This window comes from Barbatula barbatula, assembly GCF_947034865.1.
Source record: "Barbatula barbatula genome assembly, chromosome: 2".
In the NCBI taxonomy this organism is placed as follows: Eukaryota; Metazoa; Chordata; class Actinopteri; order Cypriniformes; family Nemacheilidae; genus Barbatula; species Barbatula barbatula.
Genome location: NC_136767.1, coordinates 5,123,703 through 5,140,206, shown reverse-complemented (window position 1 = coordinate 5,140,206; position 16,504 = coordinate 5,123,703). Strand labels below are relative to the sequence as shown.

The window sequence follows — 16,504 nt, the reverse complement described above, 5'->3', positions numbered from 1 at the left end:
GCAAATAAGCATATAATAATAATTTATTATTTGAACTGTAGGGGTATCGTTTTGTAGGAAACATCAGTGGTACATCATTCGACTCACATAAAAATAAATAAAGTAACCTGCAATTGGATGTTTTTTCAAGGCGCGAAAAGCATTGGTTCAGAAGCACTTCCCTTTTCATTTTTTACATAGATAATAACGTTTTAAACATGCTTGCTTAACATATCAGTTAAGTTCTGAATGTTCTGCTGGTTGTATTATTGTGTTAAAAAAACTGAAACACAAAGGGGTTCTGGACGAGTGAAATACATAGGAATATGTTGTAAAATATAATGCCATATTAAATAATACATAATATGAAACCTATGTGAAAATGTGCAACATCACAATAGCAACAATAACAATGTATTGTTTCAAATATATATTAAACGATTAAAAAATGATCATGGTTCTGTTATGTTTTTCCATTAGTTCATTAGTTCCCTTTGTTTGCCATCTGTATTTAAACCCAGTGTTATCATCAGTTCTTTGACGGTTGTTGTTTGTGGTTACGTGTGCCTGTGTTGTTCTGCTTTGGATTCATTAAACGATACCCTTTGGGATTATACTCCGTCGTCGTGCGCATTGTATATAGGCCTAGGCTACACGTGACTGAAATATTGACTGTTAATATTATGTTATTCAAATATAATAAAAGTTTGCAGCTTTAAAGCAAAACAATAATTGATGACAAAATAATCCCTAGAACGTGAATGTATTTTTTCCTCTAAATTATAAATGATACTAGTAATTCATTACTTGTCTTTGGATGTGCTCATTTCTTTTTTATTTCCTGAAAGAAAATGGCTGGAATTCAATTATTTCCAGAGTGACTTATATTTTGAACATTGCAAATTGTGCTGTGCTGTGGCCTACACTAAAAACTGGTTGTAAAAATTGGACAACCTCTACGAACACCCAAACTTCCAATTGGAAATAGCAGAAGAAAATCAAGCCTTTCATGAAATCTTTAACATTTTCAGCCTATATTGTATTTTTAAAGATGATCCATCAAGGTTTATATTCCAGTCATTTTGAATTATCACAGGAAAATAGAGCAACATTATTTTGGGATGACTTTGTTTTGTCCTTCGGTCCTTGGAGACGTGACCCAGCTGTAATAGGGCCGGCTGGAATCCAGAGTCCATGTATAAAAATAAAGATCAGAACAGTTGTTAACAGCTGTGAGATATACTTTCACCCACCACAGCTGCGTCCCATCTCTCTTTCTTTCTTGCCATTCTGCACTCCGCACACAAAATGGCCACCAGCAGGGACGTTTTTTTATATGCTGAAGTTTATGCTTTCGGATCTTTTATTCAGAGAAAGTAACTAAATGTAATTTAAATGACAAAAATAAAGGAAATCTTCAAATCTTACGCTAGAAAGCAACTACATTAAATCAAAACCCTATGTAGTGTCAAGCCAATGCGTTTTGTACAGGCAAGAACCATTTAAAATAAATCTTTTATTTGCAATATTTACAAGCTAAAACATTTTTTGGATTGCACTGGATGGCTGCATCTCATGCCTCTCATGCGTCTCCCTCAATCCTACAAGGGCGTGCGATGCCGAGTGTACTCTATGGAGGAAGCGGGGCCATGTCTAGCTTCGGGAAGGCTGCTGATAGGAAAGCAGGGACAGAATTGGGTCACTCTGCATCACAGACCCGAGGTCACCGGGTATCTCTAATGAAGATGCCTGGCGTGACTGACAAGCTCCTGTTAAAGCAGCCATATGCTAATAAATGTCTCTGTGATGAAAGGATGAGGTCAGTGACAGGCATGTTGAGCCGGGCATGTCTGCTTGATGCCAGCCGTTGGGATTTCCACCTGGTGTGAGCTGTGAACTGACTTTATTGTTTGTTATTCTTCATCACGTATTGATTGATTTACTCTTTAAATGGCATTTTGTGTTCAGTAATTACTAGATATAACATGACTTCAGACTTTAGCATAATTAAAGACTATTAAAAAACTGTAAGGGAACCTGAGATCTCTATCAATAATATTTATTTTCCATTTGTGCATTTGGAAGATGCATTCATCCAAAGTGACTGCAGTGCATTGCAGGCACAGTGTACATGGGATCAATACACTGCTTTGTGCTACACTCAACTGACCTACAGAAACAATACAAGTTACAGACATAACAACATCAATAGCAATATCAACAATGGGCCTAACATCTGTTTCATCACGAGTCATGTTTTGTATTCCACGGAGCAAAGCCAAACCGGTTTAGAACAAAGTGAGGCAGTGAAAAGGATGGGGGAAGTTTCATTTGGTTGAACTATCCCTTTAATCCATTTTAACATCCCTATGAACCTTGTTTTTTCCAGTAACGTGGCACAATTTCTGACCTCGGGTCTGCAGACAGTGACGTGAGGTCATGAACGGGATGCATTGTGGCAGAAGCAGGTGCTGTAGGCGCCAGGTCTGAATGGGGCAGCTTCTAACCCCCTTTACACTCTGTCTTTTGCACGCAACAGGAGAAATGGAGAGCGCTTTACTCAGATGCATGCTACCCAGAGTCTGCACACATTGCTTCACTTTACACATGGACAGGTGGTGGAACGACAGCACGCTCTGTTTTAATCCAAGTGCCTGTCTTAAACCATGAGTACAGGGGCGCTGATAGCTGACTTTATGCGCTCCAAATGTAACGAAAGGTATTTTGAAAACAAGATGTAAATGGGAATATCTATTTTAATAGAAGAAGAAAAAACATACACACCGTGTTTTTTATGTCATAGATCAAAGTCATTGCAGGTCAAGTCAAATCACTGGCAACAACAGCTGCAGAACAAAAACATTTTTTTACATTTTAGTTGTCCGTTAATTTTCAACAGAATCAAACCTCAGGAATGACATAAAGTCACACAAAAGCAATGTAAAAGACTGATAGCATGACAAGACACTTGAAAACTGATAAAAATCGAGGTAAAATGATTGGAAAATAAAAAATATACTTTCATAATCATAAGTCGAGAATGATATGTATCATTCTTAAATAATGGCTGCATGTCTTTAAGTGTATCACACAATGTCATTACAGTTATTCTTGTAAAAAATACATGTAGGCTTACAAATATTACAGTTGTATTGTTTAAAAGTGAATATGAACTTGTTTTCTTTGCCGTACTGTCTGAAAAAATACAGAGCATCTTTTCTGTTACTTTGAAACCGCACATTTACCTTAACACATAAATACTATATTTACAAGAAGAGAAAATCCTTTTAAAATGTTCTCTACATTTTGTATTTAGTTCTGGGTGGGTTACATTTATAACGTAGATGGCGCCCTCTTCTGTTCATTCAGTGATATACATGCATCCCGAAAATCGTGGACTCTATGTTAAATATTATATTATAACATTAGATGAAAAACGAAATCAACTGGCATGGGCAAACTAACAATCTACAACAAATCCATTTTCAGTATTTGGAAAGCAATCAAATAGCAACCATCAAAATGCCCAAAACAAACTGGGCACCTGCATGTTTGTGGTAATGTCTTTATTAAGTATGCTCAAATATTAATATTTATATTATGTATAGAGGGATTTACTGTACATAATACAAACATAACATATAACAACCATATTAAAACCATTCACAGAATGTTTTCAGAAAGAAAAAAGAATAATTTCCTCCGAATTATAAAAATGTGTACATAAAAACAACACTGTGAAATAAGGTTAAAACATCATATATTTGATAAGAGTTCAAGGTGTTATTATGCACTAGACTCTGAGTTTAGTATAGAGGTATTGATGAGGTCTCTGGGTAAACTCTCTCTCGCCTCCTCCATGCGCTTACGGGCCCTCTGAAACGATTCTGAAATCACAAACAATGGTATTTCTTTTGTTTTCGACCGGTTAGGTTTGTGACATAGGATGCTGGGACAGGTGACATTTTAAGAGCCATGAAATCAAGCCTTTAGTAATAAAACAAACACTGCACAGCACATGAATAACAAAATGGACTTGTTTAGTTTTATCCCTTATGCTTTGGACGTCAATTGGTAATGACCTCTACGATATGATATTTTGTAATCGTGACAATAGCAATCAATAGCAATAAAAACATAACTAAAGAGATTCCGACTTTTCTTACCTAGTACATTATAAACAGAGCCCTGCTGACTGTGGCCTCCCAACTGATCTAGAACAGTCTGTCTCCTTCTTTTCAGGGTGTTTGCATCAATAAAAGCCCTGAGAAAAGCACCACAATACTCTCATGACCTTAAATGGGCAGATCAGATAGTTGCAATCTCAAAACGCAATTTTTGGCCAACCTGGCATGCTGTATGCAGTTAAGACTAAAGGTCACACTTCCAGTCGTCTTAGTGCGGAAGCCGAATCGACTCAGCCGCTCTCCCTAGAAACAGAAGAAACTTTCATATATCCTGTATTCAAGGACAAAGTACTCAATAAAGTGACTGTACGAAACCTCACTCTAAGAGATTTCTGAGTTACCTTGAAAGTTCCAGGTAGTCTGACATAACTGATGTCCTCAAGTTCAGGAGCTCCACCGATAAAGAAGCGCCTCAGTTCAGCCACCGTGCCTGTCTGGATGGGTCTCCATGTTTGGCAAGTCATTTTGTGACACCCTAAGAACAAAGCAAACATACTGAAGTTGAATTGAAACAAACATAAACACTGACACTAAATACGCAATACAATTATGTAAGTGATATATGCATTAAAATACATCCTCAAATGGAATTGTAACAAAAGTTATCATTTCTGTGAACCCAAAAATTCTCACGAAGGAATCATTAAAAAGAGTCTTTTCCGAAGCTTTTTTGGTGAATCAGACGTTGTTTTATAACACTGATCAATGTTCTCTCTCAAAACACATGTATGTCATACCTGGGGTTGAGGGAATTACAAGGAAACCATAACCTTCAGTTCTGTACCGTTGCCAGAAATCCAGGGAGAGAACTTTAAAATATAACACTGGCCACTGGGGTAATGATCCTGCACGGAATATACTCGATCATCAGTGGTAGTTTATAACTGAAGAGTTAAGCATGTCATCAGGAAAGGTACAATGTTCTTACCATCAGACTCATCCTCTTTACTAAAGAAGGACTCGAAGCTGAATGGATATGAGAAAAAGGCGACATCCTCCTATGAAAGAGAAAACATGCTCCTTTCAGGAATACAGGTGAATTGATGTAGGCAACAAATATTATGTCTTACCTTCCCTAGACTGCGTGTGCGACAGGTCTGAGTGACACCAGACAGGTAGTGAAAGGGAACGCTGGACCAACCTAAAGAATACAAATAAGTCAAACTTTTTGTAAGGGTCCGGAACTTTTAGGGCCACTGTATGGTAATGTTGACTCACTGTTTGGTAAGTCCAGGAAGAAGTGGACATAAAGATTGTCATATTCATATCCCTGAGCTGAAACTGAAATGAAAATTGAAATATTACGATCATTGGAGTGAATTTGGAGACTCATACTTTAGGTTTGAGGTAACAGTAAAAATACATTAGAAACGTACAATTCAAGTATGCATATAAACAACAGATTTTACAAAAGCTCCAATGTTTGTTTGAATGGTCTGCACTGCAGGTCTAAAGCCTTGTTAATTCGGTCATCATTTAACCCACATCGTTTTAAAACTACATGGGCTAAGATGTCTTTCTTGGTCTCCTTGCCATTTTAGACCTCATAAATGTTACTGCACAAAAATATGACAACATGACATTTCCCCTTTAAGTTGATCAAGATAACTGATAATACCCACCGATCTCTCCATTTACAATCAGGCGAAGTACCCCTGGAGGCGGCTGAAGAAAATGACCGGACAAGAATTACATTAAAAAAAAAATTCTGTACAATGACACCATGATATGATACGTATGATTCTTACCATCTCAAAGTCCTGGCCAACCAGGCTGTTAAGGTAATCTTTGTGACGTGTGTACAACTAAAGAGAGAAATATATTAGAATTGTTCGTTAAAAACAGCCTCGTACACATGAATGAAAATGAACCAATCTAAAAGGACATACATCTCTGTACATGCGCTGCTCTCTCTCCTTCTCCTCTGCCTTAATGTCTTCGGAGGCATTTTCTAAATAGAGCCGCCACACCTCCCTCTTCTCTCCCACCGTCTCTAGCCTGACATGTAAGTTAAATTGAATTGTAATTTAAAACATTCTGAAAATAATAAGTGTTCTTAGATGATCTTCTACTAGATGTTGTGTCAAAAACATAGACAGAATCGTTTATCAAAAAAATAAGTGTCCATTAAGCTTAAAGGGGTCATATGGCGCGAATACGTGTTTTTCTTTGTCTTTGGTGTGTTACAAGTTGCCCATGCATGTATTAGACAGGTAAAATTGCAAATGTTGCAAATGATGCATTCCATCTAAAAGCGAATGCTCACCCAGACCTGCCTGAAACGCCTCGTGTAACCACACCCCCACAAATCTACGTCAATTAAGGGTATGATTTGACTAAGACCGCCCAAATGTAAACGCAAGTAAGGTTGGCATACCTGTCAGTACAATTGCTTTGAACCTGATGTTCCAAATATGGTAAGTCACACGCTTGCAGAATTCAACCAATCACTACGCACTGGTAACCTGGCCAATCATAGCACACCTCGCTTTTCAGAGCGATGAGGTTTGTAAAAAATCTGCACATTTCTGAAAGACGGGGCAAAGAGGAGATACAAACAAGCACGGTATGTGGAAAGTGCAGCGTTTTTTAACCTTAAATCGTGTATACACGTTGAACCACTAAAACAAATGTTAAGATTAATTTTAACTGTGTCATGTGACCCCTTTAATTTAGTTTAATTTAGAAGTAACACATCTGCCAGTACACTGCAAATGGCTTCCAGGTTAACAGATTTCTTTATATTTCTCTAGTTTAACGTATATTATTCTCTTACCGTACGATGTACATGGTATTATAGATTATCATAGTTTTCCACATTTCAAAAAAGATGAATCATTTTCTATTAAAATATGCTTCAGTAACGTCTATTTATGCACGATGAACAAAAAAGTTACTTTGGGTAGGGATTATGGCTTCCATTTTTGTGAAACATGCTGAGGTATTGATATTTCTATGGCAATGTTAGTGTAGTTCGGTTTAAAAGGCCTTGTTTTGAAGTTAAAACGAAATGAATGCTTTTTAACATGTCACCCCATAAAGGACATATTTTGATGCAAATAAAACGTTGAATATAGCCACGAAACTCTGTAAAATATATGGTCTTGCCTGTAAGCTCCTCTGTTGTTGTTAAAGTCTGGTTTGATCGTGATTACACCATTACTGTCTGCTCTTATGGTGCATAACACATATTCATTCTCTTTCAGGCCCAGACTGTAAAACACAAACAAAAAGTCAGAAGATTCTCTGATATTTCACATTCATTTAAATTATACATAAAGGCTACCATGAGAACATACTATACCTTTTAGACTACATTTACACATCGACAATGACTATTCTATGGTCAACAACATGATCTGCTCGGTCATATTGACAAAAAGGATCCTAACAATAAGAAAGAGTCCAGCCTTAACAGTATACTTGACACGTTACAGTGTGTATTGTTTCATGAATCAGTCACTAGGTCAATTTGATTGCAAACATTTGTTCTAACATTAAAAGTGGACCTTCTAAAACTAAATATGACATTCAGATTGGCTACTGGAATGGTCTCACTTACTTCCCCGAAGCCCCAAGATCTCCCATAATGTACATGCTCTGCACAGGCGTGTTGATGGTGTGGCTGTTCTTTATGAACTCCTCTGAGGGTTCCCACACAATTGAACAGGGTTTGGGAACATTAGGCTCTCTAAAAATAACCCAAAATGACAACCTATTAAACTTCAAACGTGACGATAACAATATAGAATGGGAACATAATGCCTTTACATAGGGCAAACTGCTGGCGGTAGACTTACACAGGACGTCTTTCTTGTCTCCTGTGTCTAACATTGGCCATACGTTCTGCTAGGAATGTAGGTGTTGGCTGAGCTGGGATCAGCAGACTCTGAGCTTGCTGTCAACAAAATCACAAATTTAGAAAACTGTATGGGTGTGTCTCACAAATCTGTATATTTGACAATTGAGCACATTCCTTTAAAGAATGTCAACAACGTTTTGTTGAAATTGTAAAGTAGTATGTTTCATTTCTGAGTATAATGTTTCAATAATACTGTCTTTTAAGTTTTGGTGAGATCCACACATATAATAATGGTCTTCAAATTATCATAAAGAAACATTTGAATAACCTCTTCCCACTTGGCAAAGCGATCAAAGTCTGTGTAGGTGAAAATGCGCTGGTTTTGCCTTCTTTTAGTCCTTTCCGTTGCCAGTATTTCTGTGTGATACTGACGCTCCAGTGGAGTTTGACAGTTCGACTCCGTCTGGTAAAGGTCCACTTCATACTGCGTATGAATGATAAGAACAAGTCATCAAACCATTATTTCTCAGTCTACTCAAAGCCACGCAGCTCATCCCGATCTCTTACCTGACTGAAGATCTTCTCTTGCCAACCGACCACCGATTCCTCCTCATCGGTGGCTGCATTAAAGCAGACACAGATATCATAAGCAGCAGTATTATTACCTTACTAACTGATTTGTAGCAGTTTTCCACACATACCCGAAGCCACTTGTGTCGGCGAACCTAGGGTGTCCAGCTCTATATATCCTCTATCTTGCTGAGACGACACGTGGTGATGGAGATGCTGAGACAGAGCAGCTGTGGAGGTCACCCGCTGTAAATGGACACTAAGACCAAAATAATAACAAATGAAAAATAATAACAAACATACCAGGACTTGCTTTTTGACCATGGTGAAATGGTAAGGGTGTGGTGATTTGGATATGTATGTTAAAATTCTTTACAGTGCCATGTAAATACCGTAATACAAACATTCACATTCATGTCTGATATTATTACTGCAATGTGATATCTGCTCAATTGTGAATTTGGTAATCGTTTAAGATTATATTATTGTTGTACTTTTCATATCTATGGTGCTAAATGCTCATTCTTTTTCATGCACCACTGTATTTACACGGCACTGCAAACCACCCCAAAGAATACAGTAGCTTAACGTTACTTCTGTTTTGTTAGAGAAGTCGATTTCTGGTACAAAAGTCTCCATTCAGAAGGATAAGTTCACAACAAGTAACAATGATACGGCTGCCGTGACTTACCGTATTCGTAAGTTTTTAACGGCATCCCTCGAGCGGTAAACCGCTTCTCCGATGTCAGTACACCAGCCGTCAGCCATATCTGCCACCCAGCCTCCAAATGTAGAATATGTCGTTTTAACGTATCATTTGCAAAGATTACTATTATGCATAAAGCAAACGATGCACTGGTTTTAATCGATCTACGTCTGAAAGATAACGCTGCACTTTAGAGCGTCTCGTCGTTGCGTAGCAACATGCTAACGGAAGCAGCAGGAAGTGACTTATGCGCATGCTCGACTATCGCTCACGGACCCGCGCACGCTGTGTTCGTAGTAAACACGCACCGCGCTTAACATTCACGTTAACGACTCGCAGTGAACCGAAAATAATCCTATTTCCTTGGATTTACATTGTTGTTTTAGTGTTTGGTTGAACGGATTTCTTTGTTTTTTTAAGGTCGCTTTGTTACATTGTTTACTAAGCTAAAATGGAATCTTATGCTTTTATATTGCCGTTAATCTGTTGAAGGGCAAGTTAGCTTTCGATTAGCACCAATAACAAGTAGGTGGTATATTTAAGCGAGCACTTAATAGATTCGTAGAAAAAATAACCCATGCGTTTGAATTACATTATTATATGAACGCTTGCGTGTGTGTTTGGCAGTAGTTCACGTAAAACCAACTGAAGCTTATAGTGTTCGCTTTCCATTTTTGGTAGAAAATTGTCCTTCTGCGTTTTTGTATTTATTACAAATATGCAGATGTGCAAAAGAATATACCAAGTGTCAAATCAAGTGAGGAATAGGCATTGTTTGATCGGCCTAAATGAATTATATTTCACATCTTTTTCTGGGTACCACTGCACAAGTCCACTTCTTATGTCAAGAGACGGTGAAAGGTTGAGAAAGAATCCCTTAAATTCGAACAAAACCACAAAGTCGTATGTGTCAAGGTATAAACCTACTCTTCGTGATGATACTATGATTCCCAAAATATCAAAAACGCAGAGCAGACAATCGCAAGTGGCTCCCACAGAAAAAAGACCAGTAACAGAGAGGAAAGTGTCTTCTGAGCTTCAGAAACTGAGGTTTGAGGATTTTGCGGGGTCAGAAACTGGAAAGATCTTTGGGATTCATAAAGACACTGCGGGAAATAAAGGCGAACAGTTGGAGATTGTGTTTGGAGTGGCCCCGTGTTTGCTGGCGCTCATGCAAGATAGAAGAAGGCCCAGTCGTCTCTTTGTAAAGGATGATAAAGGGCTCCAGAGAGATGCGGTCTTGAGGGTCTGTCAGGAGGCCATCAAGCGTGGTGTGCAGATCCAGAGAGTCAATAAGCAAACACTGGACAAGATGTGTGGTGGAAAAGTGCACCAGGGGTTGTGTCTTCTGGCAAGTTCTCTAGGCTTTGTCACAGAGGAACGACGAAAAACATCTCATCACGATCACGAGAAGAATCAAGAGACGTTATGGCTGGTTTTGGACGGAATACAAGATCCGATGAATCTTGGTGCCATTTTACGGTCCGCATATTTCCTAGGAGTGGATCGGGTGGTCAGCAGCATTCATAACAGGTGGACATCAACTATCAGCTGTATCGGTTTATCTGATCATGCACAGTTTATTTCTAGTAGTATTTGTTATCCACAATTGATTGTTACGCAAAAAACGAAAAGTGGTCTTCTTTAACCGACGAGCACTGATTATGTTCTCATTTTTGTTAGCTGTACATTGACACCTACAGTGAGCAAAGCCAGCGCTGGTGTGATGGAGGTCATGAAAGTGTTTGGCTACAGCAACCTAAAAGATATGATCAAGGTCAGCAAGTATATCCCTCCGCTTAAAACAATTGACAACCTTTCCATTCGAAGCCTCTAGAGGGCAGTTAAGTGTTGCAGTAAGAGTTTTCCGAGTCATTCTCACAAACATTACATGTTAGATTTCTGTTGATGGTATAAAAACAATAAATAAGCTATTATAATATACTATAAGATTGAAATGTTTTATATATTGTTGGATAAAATGTATTATTGGACACAAAGACATTTGTTTTTCTTTGTTGTCTCAATAAAGGTAAAAGCAGAACAAGGCTGGCAGGTAGTTGGCACAGTTGGATTAGAGGAAGGAAAATCTGAAGCGCCAGTTGTGCCGTGTTCACATTTCAAGATGTCCAAACCTACACTACTGTTAATGGGTATGTGTTTTATATAATTATACTGTCTCACACTGTAATGTTGTCTGCCCTGTGTTGTGTCTAAACCCCTGTCTATTATTAGGTGGGGAGGGAGAAGGTTTGTCGTCTGAACTGCGGCAGCTGTGTGATGTTCTGCTCACTATATCTCCACGCAGAGACCTGCAGCCTGGAGTAGAATCACTTAATGTGTCTGTAGCCACAGGTACAACAACCTACAAAACAAACTCATTTTTTGTATTTGTCGTAGATTAATCATAGATGAATAACTAAGAATCAGGAATCTCCCAGATAAAAAATATATATATTTTAGAATTTAAAGACAATATTGACGACAAATATCAATAATGTGTGGTTCAATATTCTAATAGATTATTCATTTTTCAAAGCCTTACTTGGCTAAACTTAAATACGACAAACTTACACAACCCAAAGTTACAATACCCATTTTATTTAATAAAATGAACATACAATAAAATTCAAATTGTTAATGTAATAAAACTTTTATACAATAAAATATTAATATAAATTGTTATATTATTAGCCACTAGCTAGACTGATAAACAAACACACACTGGAAGTTAACTTTGTGCCAGGCGCTTGTGCCAATGAAACCGTCTAAACACAGAATATGAGGATTAACAAAAATCAATTTGCTATCCTAGCTAAAATTTTGCCAAAAATTGTGTAAGCTTTGATGTTGTGATTTTGTAAACAATACCTGTAAATCCAGGGAGTGAATTTCAAGGGGGAGCGAAGTTCCAGTTTAGATTGTAGAATTTTCATCTCGTATCCACTTAACAGCTTCCAAAATGCATGTAAATTTCATACAAAAATATAGTTTACAAAAGACTTTCTGCATATATTGTTTAAACATTTTAAATATATCTCCAACTACAGCCCCTCTTTGAAGTAATAATAAGAGAAAGTAATTTATCTTGTAATGTTTTTTATTTCTCTCACAGGTATACTGTTGCACGCTCTTCTGTCCACCCGCACACTAAGGTGATAATGATGGCGGCAGGACTGCAGCATTATTTACTCGGACGCCTCTCATTAGCTCCCTACAGTGATTAATGACTGGATTACTTCATCAATTAACAGTCTAAGAGTCTGGAGAGGCCCATTGATCAGATAAAGAGAGACTCTAGATGCATTCTGGTCCTTGACTGCCCTATGTGACCGACTTGTTCAAGGCAAGACCTACTCTGTTCTGGGTCTTTGTGAGCTCAGGGTGTAACATGTTTCAAAATAAGACAAATAAATACACATTTGCATTTATTTATTTGGATTTTGCAAAAAGTAAATCCCTTTATGGGATGTAAAGTATGTGTGTTTAAAATAAAAAAATCTGAACAAGGTTATGGATTAGATGTGTTCTTTTAAAAAAACATCTGGATAAGGATCATTCAGAAAAAGCTTAAATTAGTATAAAAGTCTTTAAACATTAGATGTTTCATTCAAGAAGTATTATCTACAGTATGTCGTAATATTCTCGGAAAAAAATTTGATAAGAAAATACTCCTGTTAACAGTCATCAGTAGTATTTAGGCTGGTTCAGCAGGTGGCACTACATATACAGTGCCCTCCACTATTATTGGCACTCTTGGAAAATATGAGCAAAGAAGGCTGTTAAAATAAATCTGCATTGTTTCTCTTTTATTCTGAAAATCTACAATATTCAAGTAAAACAATTTGAAGTGGGGTAATATCGCATTATGTTTTTTTATCTTATACACCCTGGTCACAATTATTGGCACCCTTAGAAATTCTTTGTAAAATATCTCCCAAGTATATTCCCATTGATATTTACAAGGTGACTGTATCTAATAATTTATCACAGTGGATAAAACCAAAAAATTAAGTTCTGATGTCCAACATAGTTCTGTTGAGCTACAGTACACAATTTATGAAATGGCTTTAAGGAAATAGTTAAAACAATAACAAATCTCATTTCCAACATCAGGCCAATGATCAAGAAGATTTAATGGACTGGAGATGTTGAAAACCTTGAAACAGGATGTGTGTCTATTGTCTCAATGCACAGCGAGGGGAAGAATTGTGTATGTGGCCAAAGACTCTTCAAAGAGCACAGATGGAAAAGTGTAGCAATCAGTTTACTTTTGGGGTCAGCAATCATTTAATAAAAATAAAGGAAACCTGCACCTCCATCACCACAAATTGCTTGGGACACTGTTCAAGAAACAAATCTTCTGATCTCGTGCAAAAACAAACTGGCATTATAATCTGCCATACTGGAACTTCAACTCGGACTGGGTTCTGTGGTCATATGAAATGAAAAATAGTTTTTTTGACAGCAATAACACAAGATAGGTTTGGTGCACACAGGGATAAAAAACGCCCCATGTCCACAGATCTTTATTGTTGCGAACCTACTTTTATCAGATACATGGCATCATGTTTTTATGTCAAAAAAAAAATCAAAACTATACTGACTTACTATATATAATAATGGGTCGTGGTTAGATCTTCCATCAGCACTCTGGTTCAAAATAAACATCAAAATCAACAAAAAATGTGTTACTGAATGCAAAATCTAAACCCTGCCATAGCCATCCCAGTTCCCTGATCTGAGCAGATGAGTGGGATGAACTAAAGATAAGAGAGCCCCAACATTTAAAGGATCTAAACAGATTCTGTTTGAAGGAATGGACCATTTGGGATATATTCCCAAACCCCGTCAGACATAATAGACTGAGCTGTTATTCATGCAAATGGAGGTTGAAGAAATTTTTGAGTACAAGGGTTTCAATAATTGTGACCAGGGTGTATTAGAGAAAAACTCTTTTTAATAATGTGATATTCCTCCCACTTCAAATTGTTTTACTTTAATGAAATGTTGGAATATTAAAGATTTTTTTATTAAAATATCAAGATTTAGTTTTACAGCCTTCTTTGCTCATATTTACCAAGGGTGCAAATAATAGTGCAGGGTACTGTATATTAGTAGGCCTGAATCAGGCTATAAGCTGAGGGCTTGGGGACAGAACGCTGGAGCTAGACCAGCTCCATTGAGCTGCATTTATGTAAAATTCACTGAATCTCGGTTTCCCATCCCTGCTTTACAATTATACTACAATGTTCGTGATTGGCATGCCAGCAGGGAGCAGGACTGGACGATTAGGCTTCTAATACTGTAGACAATTTCGTTTTATTCATAGCTGCAGGGGAGAATGAGATATAAGATGAGTTAGTCTGATTTAATGAAGCAATGTATTGTTTTTACTGGGGTAAATGACTCCAAGTCTTTGTGGCAGGAACAGCTCAACGCTTCATGCTCATGACTTATAACACCAATACACGTTTATCTTTTGAATATAGTCAGATCTATGATGGGTTTTAAACATTATTAGACTTCATTATTAAATCATTTCCAAGGTGCTTTAGTATTGTGTTTAGTATGGAAAGTAGTGTTGTGGTTGATTTTACTTTAGGTAGGCTGTTCTGGATCTTGTCTTGCTATTTGCTCACCCCAGGACATGGTATTCTGGTATTTTCTTGGTCGGCACCAAGCGGTCCAATGGACTTCACGGCGACATGTTGTGCAGCAGCACTTCCGACGACCTGAGTTTGATTCCCGGCTCGTGGTCCTTTTTCCCCGGCTTCCGATTCCCTCTCTCTCATCCCAAATTTCCTGTCTCAGTCTCCACTGTCCTATCCATATAAAGGCCCAAAAATGTATATATATAGTGTATATGGTTATATGACCGACATGTAATGAAATAGGTCTTATAGACAAAGTAACAGGTTTTTTTGGTCTTCCAATCGCACCTCTTCTTTCAAGACACACAATTTTGGTCCCATGCGTTATGAGTGCGTAATGAAGAAACAAGTTCGATTTATTTAAGTTTCTTTATTTAAGGGTTGTCTTTCCCAAGAACAATAGTACGAGCGAGGCTTGCTTTAGAAGTCACCAATTTTAACCTCCACTTCTACTGGCACTTGAACCCATCATTCTGACTCTCTCTCTATTTACTAAATCGGAGCTGAAAGTCAACATTCAGAGTTCCGCTTTTCTTTCACGTGTGACATTTGTCTTTGTTTTATCAGCTCTGAAGGATGAGTCGCGGGCGTGTCTGCTTTTCTCGCCTTTGTGTCGGCAGGTTAGATTGACTGGCATTTCCCCCTCCCTAGAGTGCAGTTCTATTAATCTGTTTAATATGCCACAGAAACAGTGCGTTGAGAGAGCCCAGAGCAAAGTAACGGAACAGCCGAGCGTAAAGCTGCATACCAGCTCTGATAGGTGGAGGTCAAGGCTGATGGAGTTTTTTGTTCTACTATGTAGGACCACAAGAATGCTTCATATAGGAAAAAACTAATGGATGAAAAAGTTAACAACATGTGCATATTGTAAAATCAAACCTTCGAGAGACTCATTCTTGAGAAAAAATGAACTGAATGATTTTATTGTATGCCATGCACATGTTTGAAGTCATTTAGACCAGGAGATGTTTATCCATCCAAATTGACTGTCTTTTATCGCTCTTGTTCACCCACCCTCCTTTTTATGCTCTGTGTATTAAATGAGGCAACTCCGCTGCACAAATTAAAGTTCCTCATAAATTTAGTATGACAGTGTTTTAGCTCATTACAAATGTTGAGTTATTATCTAATTCGTTCATTAAAAGAGCAGGGCAAATAGAATGAACTGGTGTGTCGTGATTGGGCTAAATGTGAAGCCCTACTGACGAAACTACAATAACATTGTAAAAATATTATAATGTTATTCTTAAAAATAGATATGTTGTAGTTATTTCAGACTTGCCCAAAGTTGTCTTTTCTTATTGTTGAGTTTAATACACTGTTAAAAATTCCAGGAAAATATTTAATATTCCGGCAGCTGGGGCGGGGCGCCAGAAAGAAATGTAGAATGACATGTTCCACTTTAATTTCTTCACCTTGCATATCAAAATCTGTAAAATAATTCACTAAAATTATGCTTTTTTACAGTGTCGGCGTTTAAAAACATGCCTGTTTTTCTCTCTAATGTGCCAAAATGGATAGAAACTATTCACAAATGTGTCAAAAAGACAAATAAATTTGGCCAGGTTTAATGTTGTTCTGGTAGATCTGCTACCTCTTTATAAAT

The 16,504-nt window shown here is 37.5% G+C and overlaps 2 protein-coding genes across 2 annotated transcripts; one reads left to right on the top strand and one right to left on the bottom strand.

Annotated features, from left to right (window-relative positions):
- Window positions 1–2,718: 2,718 nt before the first annotated feature.
- Window positions 2,719–9,531, bottom strand: mks1 (MKS transition zone complex subunit 1). The gene is made up of 18 exons (XM_079475763.1): window positions 9,230–9,531; window positions 8,670–8,797; window positions 8,536–8,588; window positions 8,297–8,452; window positions 7,967–8,064; window positions 7,729–7,857; window positions 7,275–7,379; window positions 6,056–6,164; window positions 5,915–5,971; window positions 5,789–5,831; window positions 5,385–5,447; window positions 5,237–5,307; window positions 5,095–5,164; window positions 4,904–5,011; window positions 4,508–4,641; window positions 4,327–4,409; window positions 4,146–4,243; window positions 2,719–3,866 (listed from the first exon to the last, which is right to left on the bottom strand). Exons 1-18 carry the CDS (start codon window positions 9,304–9,306, stop codon window positions 3,766–3,768), a joined length of 1,683 nt encoding a protein of 560 aa, XP_079331889.1. The 5' UTR covers window positions 9,307–9,531; the 3' UTR covers window positions 2,719–3,765.
- Window positions 9,427–12,757, top strand: mrm1 (mitochondrial rRNA methyltransferase 1 homolog). Its single transcript, XM_079475773.1, has 5 exons — window positions 9,427–10,777; window positions 10,928–11,021; window positions 11,277–11,397; window positions 11,480–11,599; window positions 12,360–12,757. The coding sequence occupies exons 1-5, from the start codon at window positions 9,963–9,965 to the stop codon at window positions 12,401–12,403; spliced, it is 1,194 nt and encodes a 397-aa protein (XP_079331899.1). The 5' UTR covers window positions 9,427–9,962; the 3' UTR covers window positions 12,404–12,757.
- Window positions 12,758–16,504: the final 3,747 nt, after the last annotated feature.

What these genes read in the sequence shown, in the direction of transcription:
- mks1 (XM_079475763.1), bottom strand. Translation starts at nt 9,306, where the DNA reads ATGGCTGACGGCTGGTGTACTGACATCGGAGAAGCGGTTTACCGCTCG. An exon ending in AAGAGAAGATCTTCAGTCAG is followed by an intron (nt 8,453 to 8,535) that starts GTAAGAGATCGG and finishes ATTCATACGCAG; the next exon opens with TATGAAGTGGACCTTTACCA. An exon ending in CTTCCTGGACTTACCAAACA is followed by an intron (nt 5,308 to 5,384) that starts GTGAGTCAACAT and finishes TGTATTCTTTAG; the next exon opens with GTTGGTCCAGCGTTCCCTTT.
- mrm1 (XM_079475773.1), top strand. Translation starts at nt 9,963, where the DNA reads ATGCAGATGTGCAAAAGAATATACCAAGTGTCAAATCAAGTGAGGAAT. An exon ending in GTCAGCAGCATTCATAACAG is followed by an intron (nt 10,778 to 10,927) that starts GTGGACATCAAC and finishes CATTTTTGTTAG; the next exon opens with CTGTACATTGACACCTACAG. An exon ending in TAATGTGTCTGTAGCCACAG is followed by an intron (nt 11,600 to 12,359) that starts GTACAACAACCT and finishes TTTCTCTCACAG; the next exon opens with GTATACTGTTGCACGCTCTT.